The sequence below is a fragment of the Papaver somniferum genome, chromosome 7 (assembly GCF_003573695.1).
Source record: "Papaver somniferum cultivar HN1 chromosome 7, ASM357369v1, whole genome shotgun sequence".
NCBI lineage: Eukaryota > Viridiplantae > Streptophyta > Magnoliopsida > Ranunculales > Papaveraceae > Papaver > Papaver somniferum.
The window spans coordinates 200,426,200-200,442,890 of NC_039364.1; the positions used below are offsets into that span (position 1 = coordinate 200,426,200).

General features: G+C 35.9%; 1 protein-coding gene across 1 annotated transcript; it reads left to right on the plus strand.

Annotated features, from left to right (window-relative positions):
* The first annotated feature begins 221 nt into the window (after positions 1–221).
* On the plus strand, positions 222–800 carry LOC113293279. Its single transcript, XM_026541970.1, has one exon. It carries the CDS (start codon positions 390–392, stop codon positions 594–596), a length of 207 nt encoding a protein of 68 aa, XP_026397755.1. The 5' UTR covers positions 222–389; the 3' UTR covers positions 597–800.
* Positions 801–16,691: the final 15,891 nt, after the last annotated feature.

The following is a 16,691-nucleotide window of genomic DNA, read 5'->3' on the forward strand; positions in this document are numbered from 1 at the left end:
TTTTGAGTTTGAACGACGTCACTCATTACGATTACCCGACAATTATCTGATTATAAGTCGGTTATCAGCTTACCGAAATCTCTCCACGCGCGCGTGCAACATCATTTCCACAACCGCATACTCGAATAATCTAGAAGGTTAAAATCGTCATTAGCAGCAAACAGAACCACCTCTATAAATAGGCCCTTCTTTTGCTCCATCACAAACATTATTATATTATAAGTCATTCTGCTTCTCGACTCAGGAATCCAAGTTCTCATTCTACAATTAATAACTCAAAAAGAATCCATCAACCCAACCACACTTGTTAAACACTTTAATTCAATAGTAGAAAGCGAAAAATTCTATTCAATTGCAGTGAAGAAAAAGAATTTTGAAGGGAAAGAAAGATGTGTTTTTTGTTTATATGCGGTGGAGAAGAGAATATACTAGGAAGACAACAAGCACCAGGATTATGTCCATATTGTGGTGGGAAAGTAGAATCAATAGATGTTGAAGTCCAATGGAGGTTCTGCTGGTTACCACTCTGTTTTAAAACTAAGAGAAGGTTCTTCTGTACGAATTGTTCTAAACGCTTAGAAGTGTACCCTTCTTAGTTGATTTTGAAGATTTTCTGAAAATGGGGTGTCGATTAGTTGGTAGTTTATTGGAGAAATTCTGATTCTGATTTCTTTTTTGGTTTCGCCTTTAAATTTTTTTCATCATGTTCTTGAAGAAATTGAAGGGTTTATTTAGCTTAGGTGTTTGAGTTGTTTTTGTAGTAAGATCTGAAGGAACTGAATGTAAATACAAATGCCATTTCCCAACTAATCTCTAAATTTCTTTCTTCTTTCTTAGTTGAATCACTCAGTCCTCTCGTTGGTGAGGTTTGACTAGAACAGTAAAAATTAGTGGAGTGTGAAATGGAGAAAAAATTAGGAGTTTATAAAATAGTTTGGTTTTTGGTCTTGGTGGGATTGGAACTTAGGATCTATTGGTCACTAAGGACACTAGTTCATTTTCACTATTTGTGAATGAACCTTTAGTCCCACGTAGGGAAAACTAAAGATGATACCTCTCCATAAGTATTGAAAATTTTGATATTAGAGTGGCCCTTGGATCATTAGCACTTTTGTGCGAGTGAGAGGACTTAGGCAATGGGCTAGTTGGTGCAATCACACATTTTCAAACACGCACGCAGCCGCCGTCCGTGCGGGCGGGCCGGGCCGGGCTCGGGTTCGAGTGTGGGTGTGGGTCAAGAATTATCTTTTTTGGCAAAACTTCTTTTGAATTTTTGAATTAATACTTAAAAGATTTCAAACAAAATAATTCTTTGGGCGACATTATGTCTATGCATGAACGTTTTATATTTATTATGCATGAACGTTTTATATCAACATTATGATGCATGAACGTTTTAGATCGACATTATGATGCATGAACGTTTTAAACCGTTTGGAAATTAATTCTAATTGTTTTAATGCACGGTAATGAGACCTCTCGCACTTCTACCCTATATAAGTCGATCATTTTTTTTCATTTCAATTCGTGTCCAGAAGAGCTACTATCCTCTTCTTTTCGTCTTCTCCCCCTGTGTGGTCCTTTATTTTTCATTCCGTGCGCAATTGCTGTTGAGGTCGTAAGAGTGGGTAAGTACTGTAGTGCTAACAATGCTTGCAACGCGCAGTTTTATCCTGGATACGAACTTGACCACAAGGTATAGGCATCACTCATTCTTGAGGCGTACCGGTCAAATATCGTGTTAAGGACAGCGTGTTGAACACGTGACTCTGTCCTCTGTTTGCAGTCCAATTGAGTGTCTATTTACTTTCCAGAAATTAATCCTTTTATTCTTACATCTTTCTTGAGTGTTTTATTGTTACAGACGCAACAATCTTAACACGATAGTTGTCTTTTCTATCTGTAACAATGGGTAAGAACAATGTTGATGGATCAGCAAAATTTTCTGGGGAACTCATAAAGAAGATAAGTAATAATAACATTTGTTTATTTGATTGTTCCTTGCATTTAACTATTGCTCTCAACAATCATGGATGTAATTTGTGGAGTGAAAAAGCAAAAAAAAAAAAAAAAATTGGGTCAGCCGTAAAGTTTCGAGTTTATCTCCTAACCTAGAGAGAATTTTCATAAACCCTTTTAGAAATAATGATAGACATCATGATAGTTACCCACGTAAAATTTCAGAATTTTTGGAGTCGTAAAAGTATTTTTCCGATATTTTACAAAGAAAAATTCTGACGAGCATAAATTTGTTGTTAAATAAGTTATTATTTATGGGGCAACCATGAGTTTTTTGAAATGGTGGTTCAAACGAAGTTTGTAAATCTAGATGTTATCTTCAAAATTCATATTTTAGTTTCTGATTCGGAATTGTGGTTTGTGAATAAAGGTGTCATCTACAAGGGACATGGCTAATAGGCGCATGCGGCTGAAAATAAATCTTCCAAAGATGGCAAAGGTGAGAATGTTAAATGGAACACTACGCATAGCTCTCGTAAGAAAGGTACGTTTCGCATATCTAAATCTAGCATTACTTTAGTTAAGGGAGATTGTTATGTTTGAAAAAAAAAATGTGTAGACAACATAAAACCTTAATAAGCAGAAAGATAATGCTAATTTAGTTAAAACAAACTAGAACGACCTTTGTGGCATGATAACCTATGTGAGAGACTGGAGTGGACTCTGAAGCCACTAAGCATGTTTGTTAAAACATAGACCTGTTCACCTCTTATCTGAGAATAAGGGATGTTGAGAAACTCTATATGAGTAACTCATTTGCGACATAGGTTGCATAAAAGGGAAAGGTCGAGCAGAAGCTCATATATAAAACATTCTCACATTAAATGAATTTTCATGTTCCGGGCATATGCAAGCTAGAATCTTGTATCTTGTTCTACTGAAGATGGTAAAAGATTTAAGATATTAAATTAATCAGTAAAACTTGTCGTAACTAAGGGCGGTGATTTTTCAGGCAACGGTTATAGGACTTAGGGTCTATATAAGCTTAATATGAACTCTGCTGTATTGAATAATTATGATTCTTCTGCTTATGTTTGTGAGTCTTTGAATGTTTGGCATGGTAGACTTGGACATGTAAATTATAAGTCTATGTTTAAACTAGATAATGTAGGTTGCATGCCCAAATTTAGTTTGGAAAAGGAACACAAATGTGAAATATGCGTAGAATCAAAGTATGCTAGAAAACCTTTTAGCAAAAATGTTCATAGAAATTCTAAACCCTTAGAATTAATTCACTCAGACCTAGTTGACATGAAATCAGTTCAAACTAGAGGTGGTAAGAAATGGTTTATTACTTTTATAGACGACTGTACTAGGTATTGTCATATATATTTGCTTAGAGGTAAGGATGATGCCTTAGAAGCATTTAAGAGGTAAAAACTAGAAGTTGAAAACCAATTAAATACTACCATTAAAACTATTAGGTCTGACCGTGGTGGTGAGTACATAACTCCTATAGGATATTTCTGTGTAGAACATGGCAAAATACACGAGGTTACCCCTCCTTATTCACCTCATTCGAATGGTGTAGTTGAACGTAAGAACCGCACCCTTAAGGGGATGATGAATGCCATGTTAATTAGTTCAGGATTACGAACTTGTGGGGGGATTTAGCTGTCCTCTCAGCCTGCTATATCCTGAACAGAGTACCTTTTAAAGGATCAGATAAAACTCCATACGAATTGTGGAATGGTAGACAACCTTCTTAAGCATACTTTAAAGTGTGGGGGTGTTTGGCTAAGGTTCAGATCCCTAAACCTAAAGCAACCAAGATAGGACCCAAAACTGTTGACTGTGTCTTCATAGGGTATCCTGAGCATACACCTGCATATAGATTTATGGTTGTGAATTCTGATATTTCTGAAATTGGTGTGAATACTATTATGGAGTCTAGGGATGCTGTGTTTTTCCTTTAAAATATGACTCTCGTAAGAGAGGTGTTGATCCCCTAGATGTTCCTTCAACCAGTCAGACTTTACCTTTAGAGGAAGATGAAGTAGAATTTGATCCTAGGAGAAGTAAAAGGGCTAGAACCAAAACCTCCTTTAGACCTGACTTCATAACACTAGCAGAGTCTGATCCTCAGACTTTGTAGTGAAAGGTTGTGAAAACAAAGTTTGTAAACTGAAAAAATCTTTGTATGGATTGAAACAAGCACCTGAACAATGGCATGAAAGATTTGATCATGTAATGTTTTCTAGTGGTTTTAGAATCAATGAATCTGACAAGTGTGTATATACTAAGCTTATAATTGATGCCTGTGTGATTGTATGCTTGTATGTTGATGATATGCTTATACTTGGTACAAACATGGATGTAATTAATTCCACTAAGAACATGCTGAATGAGAACTTTGACATGAAAGACTTAGGCCCTGCAGATGTAATCTTATGGATGAAAATTAGGAGAACTTCTAACGGTTATAGTCTTAGTCAATCTCATTATGTTGAATCTGTTCTTAGAAAATTCAATCATTTTGATTGTAAACCTGCTTATACTTCGTATGATCCTTGTTGTAAACTCAAAAAGAACAGAGGTAATGGAGTATCACAACTTGAATACTCATGAGTTATAGGAAGTCTGATGTATTTGATGAACTGTACTAGGCCAGACATTGCTTATGCTGTGAGTAGGTTAAGTAGGTATACTTGTAATCCAGGGCAGGAACACTGGGATGCACTTTTTAGAGTGATGAGGTATTTGAAATACACGTTGACCTTTTGTTTGAATTATGAAAGGTATCCTTCCGTCCTTGAGGGATTTTGTGATGCAAACTGGATATCAGACTCAGAGGAGTCTAAGCCTACGAGTGGATATGTTTTCACTCTAGCATGTGGGGCTGTTTCTTGGAAGAGTTCCAAACAGACCTGCATAGCTCGATCCACTATGGAATCTGAGTTTATTGCGCTAGATAAAGCAGGAGAGGAAGCCGCTTGGCTAAGATGCTTTTTAGAAGACATTCCTCTCTGGCATAGGCCTGTGCCGGCTATATCTATAAATTGTGATAATCAAGCTGCCATAGCTAAAGCTAAAAACAGCTACTATAATGGGAAGTCTATACATATAAAAATAAGACACGATACCCTAAAACAACTAATCTCAAAAGGAGTTATTTCCATTGATTGGGTTAACTCCAAGGAGAATATCGCAGACCCTTTGACGAAAGGTTTGTCCAAGGAGATAGTTAGTAATGCATCTAAGGGGATGGGGCTTAGGCTCATTAAATAAACTTGCCATGAAGGATACTAAACCTTGCTGACTGGAGATCCCAAGATCAAGGTTTCGAATGAGAAACTAATTTGTGGCGGGTCAAGGTAAACACTATCAGAGAATTCATTCTCTGCCCCTTCTCTATGGTGTAGACGTGATAGTGTGACTGCATGTGAGGATGACTTTCTATTAAGTCTCAATGAGTTCTATAGTTTCAATTTTAGATTGAAGTGGGGTGTAGCAGTAAACACTCTTGATAGAACTCACCTATCTGAATGTGGAAGTGGGTCGCTTCCTATGAGAAGAGAGCTGACTTTCTAGAGCATTCGGAGAAACTGGATTTATCCAGGGCCAAAAAGGACACAACGGCACGAACTCGACAGCACCTAGAGAGATATCACACGTGGTTATTATCGCGGATTACACCAAACGATGGTAGTTCAAGACATCGCGTTCACTGTCCATCAAGTAGTTCCGGCAATTTCTCACTAAGCAAAGGTTCAAGACCTCATGGACACCTCTTGCCTAAGTGGTATTTCTCGCTTTCTGTTTTCTGATTTTTTTATCGGTATTTCATTCATGTGGGGGATTGTTAGAGAAAATGAGTTTATAAAATAGTTTGGTTTTTGGTCTTGGTGGGATTGGAACTTAGGATCTATTGGTCACTAAGGACACTAGCTCATTTTCACTATTTGTGAATGAACCTTTAGTCCCACATAGGAAAAACTAAAGATGATACCTCTCCATAAGTATTGAAAATTTTCATATTAGAGTGGCCCTTGGGTCATTAGCACTTTTGTGCGAGGGAGAGGACTTAGGCAATGGGCTAGTTGGTGCAATCACACATTTTCACACGCGCGCGGTGCTTCGCACCGAAGCACGCACGCCGCCGCCGCCGTCCCTGCGTGCGGGAGGGCCGGGCCGGGCTCGGGCTCGGGTGTGGGTGTGGGTCAAGACTTATCTTTTTTGGCAAAACTTCTTTTGAATTTTTGAATTAATACTTAAAAGATTTCAAACAAAATAAATCTTTGGCGACATTATGTCTGTGCATGAACGTTTTATATTTATTATGCATGAACGTTACATCAACATTATGATGCATGAACGTTTTATATCAACATTATGATGCATGAACGTTTTAGATCGACATTATGATGCATGAACGTTTTAAACCGTTTGGAAATTAATTCTAATTGTTTTAATGCGCGTTAATGAGACCTCTCTCACTTATACCCTATATAAGTCGATCATTTTTTTTTTCATTTCAATTCGTGTCCAGAAGAGCTACTATTCTCTTCTTTTCGTCTTCTCCCCCTGTGTGGTCCTTTATTTTTCATTCCGTGCGCAATTGCTGTTGAGGTCGTAAGAGTGGGTAAGTACTGTAGTGCTAACAGTGCTTGCAACGGGCAGTTTTATCCTGGATACGAACTTGACCACAGGGTATAGGCATCACCCATTCTTGAGGCGTACCGGTCAAATATCGTGTTAAGGACAACGTGTTGAACACGTGACTCTGTCTTTTGTTTGCAGTCCAATTGAGTGTCTATTTACTTTCCAGAAATTAATCCTTTTATTCTTACATCTTTCTAACATCTTTCTTGAGTGTTTTATTGTTACAAACGCAACAGGTGTAACATCAAAAGGTGAGATTTTACCGTCTCTGTAATAACAAATTGGAACAAGATTTTTTTTGTAAGCGTTTTATTGATCTTGCATTTTATAAATCAATATAGCCTTTGAAAAATGGAGCATCAAAGGTGACATTTTCATCAATCTCCCAAAACTGATCATCAAATCCGATCCAAACCAATCTCATCTTGATCAGATGAAAACCGGTCAAACTATTAAATCGGATCGGATAGGAGTATAATCTGTACGGATGTGACCAAATAATTCGGACATAGATAGATAGAAAAGCACCGAAACACTTTGAAGTGTAAATGAGTTTAACGTGGAGAATTGGAATTTGGAAATTCAATCAGCATGAGGTTCATTAACCTTAAAAACCTTTTTTCTCATAAACTTTGGTGCTGCAAAGCATAGAATCCCATTTTTGTTGAACTTCTCTTGTCCTTGAAGGTTTTAACTGTTTAATGATAGCATTGCTTTAGCTCTCGGAGCATGGGGATCATAAAAATGCGAGTGCTTCCGTCGGATCGATAGACAAGATTATGTTTTAGATTAGCATCAGTAAGCATTATCTTTTTCTTTTTTGAAGCATAGATTAGCATTATCCATTATTGTCTTATGACGAAGCTTAAAATGGAACTAACTGATGATGATCTACAAAATCACTGTCATTTTTGTAAGACATCACATCATAGACGCTGTTTTTACACTCTTGAACCGACCCTTCACTAAACAGTTGGTACACATCTCCCTCGTGAATTTGTCTCATATTTAATTTGGAGCTTTTCATAATTTGGACAATCTTTTTTTCTTAGAATTTGTACATTTTTTGAATAGAATTGTCTTAATTTTTAAGATAAATACTCCCTACGTTACTTTTTAATAGGCCAGTTTCTATAAATAAATATTTCAAAAAATAGATCAGTTTTCTAATTGGGAAAGTCAAATGTTAATTTAATTTTCTGGGACCACTTTTCTTTTATCTTCTTTTGATGACAAGTGTTATGTGGACCGTTTCACTTATTTCTTTGGCTGACAAGTGTCATGGGGACCATTTCACTTCACTTCTTTTATTGACAAGTATCTAGAGGACCACTTTCAATAATTAGTTCTCTTAATTTCCTTAATTTTCTCAAACAAAGAAACTGACCTATTAAAAAATAACGGAAGGAGTAGTTATATTAGTTATAATCCAAAGTGCACACGTATATTCTTGTTCGGTAATGGTAACTTTCGTCATGTGCTTGTTAGCCAGGTTGTTTCCCGTCACTACTCCGATCACTTGAGGAGTTCTTTCTCACCATGTGAGTTTTTTATTTATTTGATCAATAAAATTTTTGATGCAGTTTCGAACTCAACTTATAGATACTATTACCTATGGACTTTACTACTGTACTACAGATACTGTTTACAGATAGCCTATGAATTATGACGCGTCTTAGTGAAAGAAGAACTCCAGTCTGTAGGTAAAAAGCCAGAGGTTCTAGTTTGCAGTATAAATTCAGTGAAGTTATTTATCGTTATTTAACCATCGGGAACATCAGTAAATATTGTTTGTAGAGCCATTGTTAGCCCAAACAAGAAGTTTAGCATGTTCAACAGTGAAGTTAAAATTTGAAGGATTCTTTTCTTAGACATCATTATAATTGGCTTAGCTCCAGCTACGTTATAAATGAAACTGTTTAGCTGCTAGATAGTCCATAGATTATAGTGTCTGTTGCACAATTAAAACTTGGTTCGGTTCATGTTCATGCTCTCGTATCAAAATTTCAAGTAATGAATATTGGTAATTTTATATTCTAAATTTGTCTGTTGCGGAGTAAAAACCAACATAATCAGTTTCATTTGTGCTCTAAGTACACATCTTCCACGTGAATTTGTCCCGTTTCTGTTCTGGAGCTTCGGATTTTTTTTTCGGGAAAATGACTCATTTGCTTAAATATTTTTAAAATATGATTCAAATGGACGAATAAAAAGTAGAATGGATGAAATGGACACAAAAAAAATAGCAAGGATGAAATTGAATTCATCCTGACTTAAACTAAAAAAATAGCAAGGATGAAACTGGATGCATCCTGATGTAAATTAAAAATGAAAAAAATATTTGAAAATGGGTAGGACGAAACAGTTTACATCCTGGCTATTTTTACAGTTTTGTCTATTTAAACAGTATCAAAATCTAAATGTCCTTTTCATTCAAGAATTGTTGATTTTGATCTTTTTAATCAATTTTGTGATTTTTTAACATCTATGTCCTCAACTTTAATAGATGAACGGGACCGCAGATGGACCACAACAGAACCGTATAACCCAACGTTATTCAACAAAAGGCTTTTTTGTACAAATTTTTGGAAAAGATGGTTATGCCTTTTGTGTTGAAAATTTATCGATCGTAGGGCATTGTTTAAAGGCCACACTGGTTAAATTTATATCCCTTGGGGCATTAATTGTGTTGTCATGTTAATAAACGTGAAATCCGTAAAACTATCAAGTTTTACCGATCAAACCCCTCTGTTTGTTTCACTACAGCTATAGTTTACGGTCTCTCTGTTTGTTTGTGATGGTTCTTACAGCTATAGTTTACGTCCTCGCCCTAACAGCTAAAACTATCAAGTTTATGATATGAGATGCACCATTACTGAGCTAAATTCACTGGTCGGACTTCATCCTTGAATTCACTACTGTATAAACAAAGTACTATGATCCGAGACAAATACTATCCATTGACGATCCCTATCCCACCAGGAGTTAACAGCACATGGCTACCCTGACTTCTACGATGTAGTGAGGTTGTTCAGTGATCACATGCACAATGCACCGCAGTACCGCACCAAATAATCATGGGACCAAATAACTGAAAGCAACATATGTTAATGTCATCATATGGGACCAAATATACAAACTTTCAGCAGTGTTTTTATTAGGTCATCTAAGAAAATGATAGGCCAAAATCTAAGTGGGTTCCAAATCAAAATGGGCCATGATAGGTGCATTCTGTTGTGAAGGTGGGAACCCATAAAGGCACTATGAGTCTATGACCACTATATTTGAACGGTTGGGATGATTCGTAGTACACCCAAGGGACCATTTTGTACCATGTGATTTTGATAAGCATCATTTCGTTTCCAAAAACAAGTTCTAAAGGACGGACATGTCCTTGCACTTCAGAAAAACAGATGGAATCATAGAGACAAAAAGAGAACTGTGATCACCAACCCTTGGATCAAGTAAGAGTACACTGAGATATTTTTTTGTTTGAATTTTATGCTTAATCAAGGGGTTAATTGGATTTAAAAATTATGGAACATAGGTGCCGAGGTACAGTGCGAGAATGACTTATTTTCAACACCCAAACAGAGCTGGGTGAAGCTGGACATATTTACTTTAGATCCAACCACACCCAATAATTGGAAAAGTGGGTATACCAGCTATACGTCTATACCCAATACCCAATAATTCGTTCGACAATCTGTATGGACTAAATTCCAATATAATTCCGAGAGCACCAATTTAAAAGTGAGCTTAATTAAGAGATATATCAAAGAGGTTTATCTCTTTCTCAATACAATCAGAAAATCAAACAGATAGAAATCTCCAAGCCTGATTGATACGAGAAATAACTTGGACGGTACCAAAGATCAATGTCCAAGTGTCAATAAGTGTCAATCAAGTTCTATCCGACAAACAAAGTCGGATTTATCAACTGATTGAACTGCGCACAACCTGTGATATTTCAATTATATAAAAATATAATACGAAAAAGAAATAACACAAACACTAGAAGTTTTGTTAACGAGGAAACCGAAAATGCAGAAACACCCCGTGACCTAGTCTATATTTGAATACCACACTATATTAAGCCGCTACAGACTCTAGCCTACTAAAAGTTAACTGCAGACTGGAATGTAGTTGAGCCCTAACCAAGTCTCACACCGATTAAGGTACAATCGCGTTCCTACGCCTCTAGAACCACGCCGGAATAGGCACACTTCATTCCCTTAGTTGATCTCACCCACAACTAAGAGTTCCCACGACCCAAAGTCGAAGACTTATAAACAAATATGTCTCCCACAAATATGTCTATTCTTTATTCGGTTTTTGTTCCGTCTTTTAATAAATCAAGATGAACAAGAACCAATTGATAATCCGGTCTTATACTCCCGAAGAACAGCCTAGAAATATCAATCACATCACAATAACCCAACTGATTAACAGGAAAAGTTATTGCGAAATCACAAGAGTCTGAGATGAAAAACTATTGTGATTACATTTTATATCTTACCTATCGGAGATAAATCTCGAATAAATCTTAGAGAAAATAAAACTAAATATGATAGAACAAGTACGATCAGAATACGCAACTACAGAGAAAATAGTTGGATTTGGCTTCACGAATTCCAATGAAGTCTTCAAATCGTTAACCTATATTGGTTTTAGGAAAAACCTAGGTTAAAGGAGAATCGACTCCAGTACGCAACTAGGAACACGCAGAAGTGTGGGGATTAGGCTTTCCCATTGCTAGAGTTCCTTCTTATATAACCTTTCAAATCATGGTTGCTTTCAATCAAAGCTAACATAGCTTAGTAACAAAGCATTCAATATTCTCTGTTAGTTGAAAACCTGATTTAAGGTTCAAGCCAAGTCTGCTAAAAAATAAAGCAATCAATCTCCACCGTTATATGGTCTTATCTTGTTACACACAAATGAAATATACCTTCATTTAGATATGGGTTATCGTACCTAAACGTGTATATTGAGTTGGATCAATAATAGTTAACTGAAGTTATCCATATGAACACTTTTGTCTTAGCCCTATTCATCTAACATTTCTAGATCAAATATGAAGATAAATCAATCATGAAAGATAATCAAATGAATCTAATTGTGTTCCAAATAGAATTCTTCAATTGTTCACTATCTCATAGAAATATATATGAACAAATTGAATCAAAATCGGTTTGATTCGTAATCGTACAAAGTACTAATACAAGAATCAATTCATGAACATTAAGTCACGGTTTGCAGAGATTGCATTCCTTAGCTCATAAATGTTTTAGTTCATGAGTATGAAAATCATACGTGACCGATTCTAGAACTTTACCACTACGTTCGCCAACCAGGTATGCGAACAGCAACTCCGGACCTTGGCCTGTCAAGCCGTTCGCAAACCCGGTTCGCAAACAACAGTCCGCACCCAACTCAGGTAAAACCGTTAGAATGCTAGGTACGCAAACGCGGTTCCGGAACCTTCTCAGGTAGAACCGTTCGCATACTAGGTACGCAAACAAGGTTCCCGGACCTAAATCATTACAAAACAGTTCGCATACTAGGTATGCATACCCTGTTGTATCCAGACATGGGTAAATGTTCCAAACTCACATTTCAATCATTGAAACATCCTTAGAAGACGACAATGGTTGTCTCACACAAACCATTCACTTCAATTAATTTTCAAGTCATCGAATGATCAATACGAAACTTCCCAAGTTTACATCAAATGACTGTCCCACACAAATCATATAAGATGTTCATGGTAATTTTCACATGATCATATTTTGAATTATATTTAGTTTCCAAAAAATAAATTGTTCCCAACTAAACTTGTCAATAATATAATGAACATAACTAAAGCAAAAAGCTTCCAATACATATTTCGAGAAATAGATAAGCGAGATAAACTCGACTCGAAATATCAATTGTGTATAATGTAAAATTCTATATAGCTATACGACTTAGTCTCATTAGAAGATAGAATAGAATAAACTTCTGAGTGATATATAAGTTTTAGTCTCCACATAACTTTTGTTGATGAAATTCCTCCAAGCTCCTCACTAGATCTTCGTCTTCAATTGGTGAACGCCGTGAAATCTAAAGCTCAACTACACATTCTATCTTAATACGATACATAGCTATAAGTATATTAGAAATCAAGTATATAGTTTTGATCAACTAAACTTGACAAACATGCTTGAGATAGCAACGCTTGCGAGGTCGACCGAGCATTGCTCTAATAATCTCCCCCTTTGTCGATTTTAGTGGCAAAACTATCAATACGTATGGATTACAAAATAAATTAACTTTGTAGTTTCTCATCCATCATGCTTGATTTCCTTGGCTCTTCAACATTCCTTGAATTCTTCGCTACTCCAAGTACTTCAGCGATTCTGAACGTGTTCAACTCAGCATCATTGTTGTTGAAGATCCGTAGCCATAACAATAAGAAAACAATTGTTCTCAATCGTTGTTATACAATGTCATAGTATTACTATAGATAATCAAAGTTCAATTGTATCACAACTTTGAAATAATACTATGGTGATATGTATCACTCCCCCTTAGTCAATATTTCATCTCACAATGAAAACCACTCCCCCTTACATAATGATCCGTAAACCATATGTATTTAGTGTGAACTACCAAATAATTCTTCCCCTTTTTGTCAATATAAATTGGAAAAGGTACGAAAACTACAAGATCATAATAAAATTTTCAAAAAGATACTTCATGACTAAAAGAGAACATATCAACTTTATTTCAATGATTTCACATAGTCGAAAATTAGTGTATTCATCAAGGAGTTTTTAAAGATACAAGATAACTCCTAGAATATTCCACAGCCGCACTCCCCACAAAGATATGGCAATTAAGCACAAGTTCAATTAAGAACTCTCCACCATTTTATGTCACTCCCGAAAGAATAACATGATCGACCTTACTTTTACGAGAAAAGAAGGATTTCTTTGGACGTTAACAAATCACATGGATTTGTATCCAGTAAACTCGAATAAATTAACCACAAGAAGACCTTATTGATTAGTTTAATCAGAAACGCTCAACATAAGAAAACTTACGGAGCTATACAGTAATTTCACAGAAAAGTGGATCAGGGAAAGATCAATACTGTGGAATACTTTCAAAAGTTCATTCTATCTTTCGTCAATTTGCATAATGACACAATAGACTTAACTTTTGAACATATATGAGATAATCAAGTTCACGGACGTAAATCAAAAAGATTAAATACTGTAAACATCATCTTCCAAATAACTATAGAATTTAAATCTAAAAACATTGCAAGATGAAAATCATTAAAATAGCTATGTGTAATCACAATTTAATGCTATTCAAAACCCTATTTATCCTTCTTAAACATAAGAACTCATAAGAAGTTTCCAAGACATTAAGATTCTTGAAAAATTCTTTATCGTTCCCGAACTCCTTGCCGTCTCAACAAACATTGGAACATAAGGTTCATGAAGAAAGGAGTCAATTCTAACAAACCTTCTTGAATGTTGACGAACCATATCCTTCTGAATTTCAAGAGTTCTTAGAACAACAACCTTTATTTTCCGAATCTCCATCCATGTTTCTTTCAACTCTTCAAGAACAACAGAAAACTTCTGAAGATTTAGGTGTTAGCCCTTGGTTTCTTCATATTTTTCCTTTTTCTCTTCAAAGTTTGTATAGGAATGAGAATTTTCTTTTTCCTTCATGACTGATGGCTTAACAATCATATTAACATTTTTTCCATCAGAAGAGATGATGCTTGGAGTCTCCATTAAAATATGAGGTTTATGAAAAAGCACACAAAAGCAATAGCTCAACAAGCAGCCTTTTGATGAAAAGAGTTTCAGAGAAGGGAAAAAAACTGTAGGGTTACGAAACCTATATACAGAGTAATAGGGTTCACGTCCGATCAACACACACAGCCCTAAAAAGGGTAGGAATGTCGATTTTGACCCTCTCCTTTTTTTATATTCAAACACTGAAAAATCTTTTCAATATCATTAGTTGTTGATATGAAAAGAATAATCAGAAAATCAGAAAACAAAATTCAAGAAAAGAAAACAACTTAGAATAGCTTCTGATCCTATAGCCCAACTATGCACAACTCTTGCCTCTTTTCAAAATGTGGGCATATGAGACAAGATGCACTTTCAACACACTTAGACTGTGTTGGGGTGAACAATAATCTGTCCACCACATGGTTCCTACACCGGATTTTCTATACTCTTTATCATAGGTCGTTTGGACCTAGTTCTATTATGTAGAGGTCTAACTTTATCCTTAGAAATCAACTTCTTAGGAGGTGAACTAAAAAGACACACCTCGGATGAATTTGACTATAGAATAAGTGTGAGCTTGTTTGCTAATCGATTAACTCCCTACTGCAGTTTATTGACATATCTTACTTTATGTTTGTAATTGAAACAATTATAGAGTTCATGACCCTTAATAGTACAATAAGAACATGTGAAAGTAGAGGATGGTTCAGGCACCATAGCCGAACATGCTGCTAAACAAAGTGAAGTACCTGAAACATGTGAGGTAGGGTTTTCATTAATCATAGAAAAATCCATTTTATTCTCCAATGTGGTCGAAGAGATTTCTCCAGGAAAAATATCAAGGTTGATGTGAGTATTGCTACAATTATCAAAATTAATATTTTCGAGAAGGAGTGCTACACTTGATTTTTCATCTTCAGTTGAATCAGATGTTTCATCAAGAGTTGCAGCAAGACCCTTGTACCCAGTGCATTTTCTCCGATTTGGACATTTATTGGCAAAATGACCAAAACCCTTACACTTGAAGCACTATGGCATATCCTTATTATTAGTGTCAAAAGTATCCATGTTTTTAGGACGGGCACGATCATGGGGTCTAACTGTCGATCTAGGTTTATCTCTGGTGAATCGTTTACTTCTCTTCAAAAGAAGATCTCTAAACTATCTTGTGACCAATGAATCTGAGTTATCAAGAACTTTATCTGATGATTCAGTCTCAATAATATCATCCACAGAGTTGTCAACACTTTTACTTTTATCAAGTAGTTTAGTGTTCTTTTGTGCTTTGAAAGCTACATCCTTTCCAGCTTTGGATGAATGTTCATGATCAAAGATCTTTAACTTTACAACAAGTGTATTTCTGGAAAGTGTTTTAAGGTTATTTCCCTCAACGATGGCATGTTTCTTAGAATCGTATCTAGCTGGTAGCGATCTTAAAATTTTCATCACAATGTCCTTTTCAGGAATAGTCTTACCCAATGCAAAAGATGCATTAACAATTTCAGACACTTTGTGATTAAACTCATCAAATAACTCTTCATCAACCATATGAAGGTTTTCCCAATCAAAATTTAGGTTTTGAAGCCTAGCTTCTTTCTCAGAGGTATTCCCTTCAAATACGGTTTCTAAGATATCCCAAGCATCTTTAGACCGAGTGCACATAGTCACATGGTGCTGAAGATCTGGGGTAACGACATGGATGATAACATTTAATCCGTCAGAATTTTGCTTTGCAGCGAGAATCTCGACAGGATCATACTCACCAATATCATTTGCAACAGTTACATTGTGTAATGTAACTAATGGAGGATTATAGCCATTAACAACAAGAACCCATGATTGAAAATCACGTGCTTAAAGAAAGGCACGCATAACAATTTTCCATCATAAGTAATTTGAACCATCGAAGACAGACGATACGTTTATAGAGATATCACTTCTGTCCATAGAGTCAGATTGCTACAAACACATACTTATGAGGTCTTAGCGTGTTTGCCTGCTCTGATACCAATTGAAAAAGCGGGGTATAACAACCACACCCAATAATTCGTTCCGCAATCTGTATGGACTAAACTCCAATATAATTCCGAGACCACCAACTTAAAAGCGAGATCAATCAAGAGATATATCAAAGAGCTTTATCTCTTTCTCAATACAATCAGCAAATCAAACTAATAGATTTCTGCGAGCCTGATTGATATGAGAAAGAACTTGGACGGCACCAAAGACCAATTCCCAAGTGTCAATCAACTTTTATCCAACAAACAA

Bases quoted from the DNA above. Each gene is read 5' to 3' on its own strand.
- LOC113293279 (XM_026541970.1), top strand. From the start codon at position 390: ATGTGTTTTTTGTTTATATGCGGTGGAGAAGAGAATATACTAGGAAGA.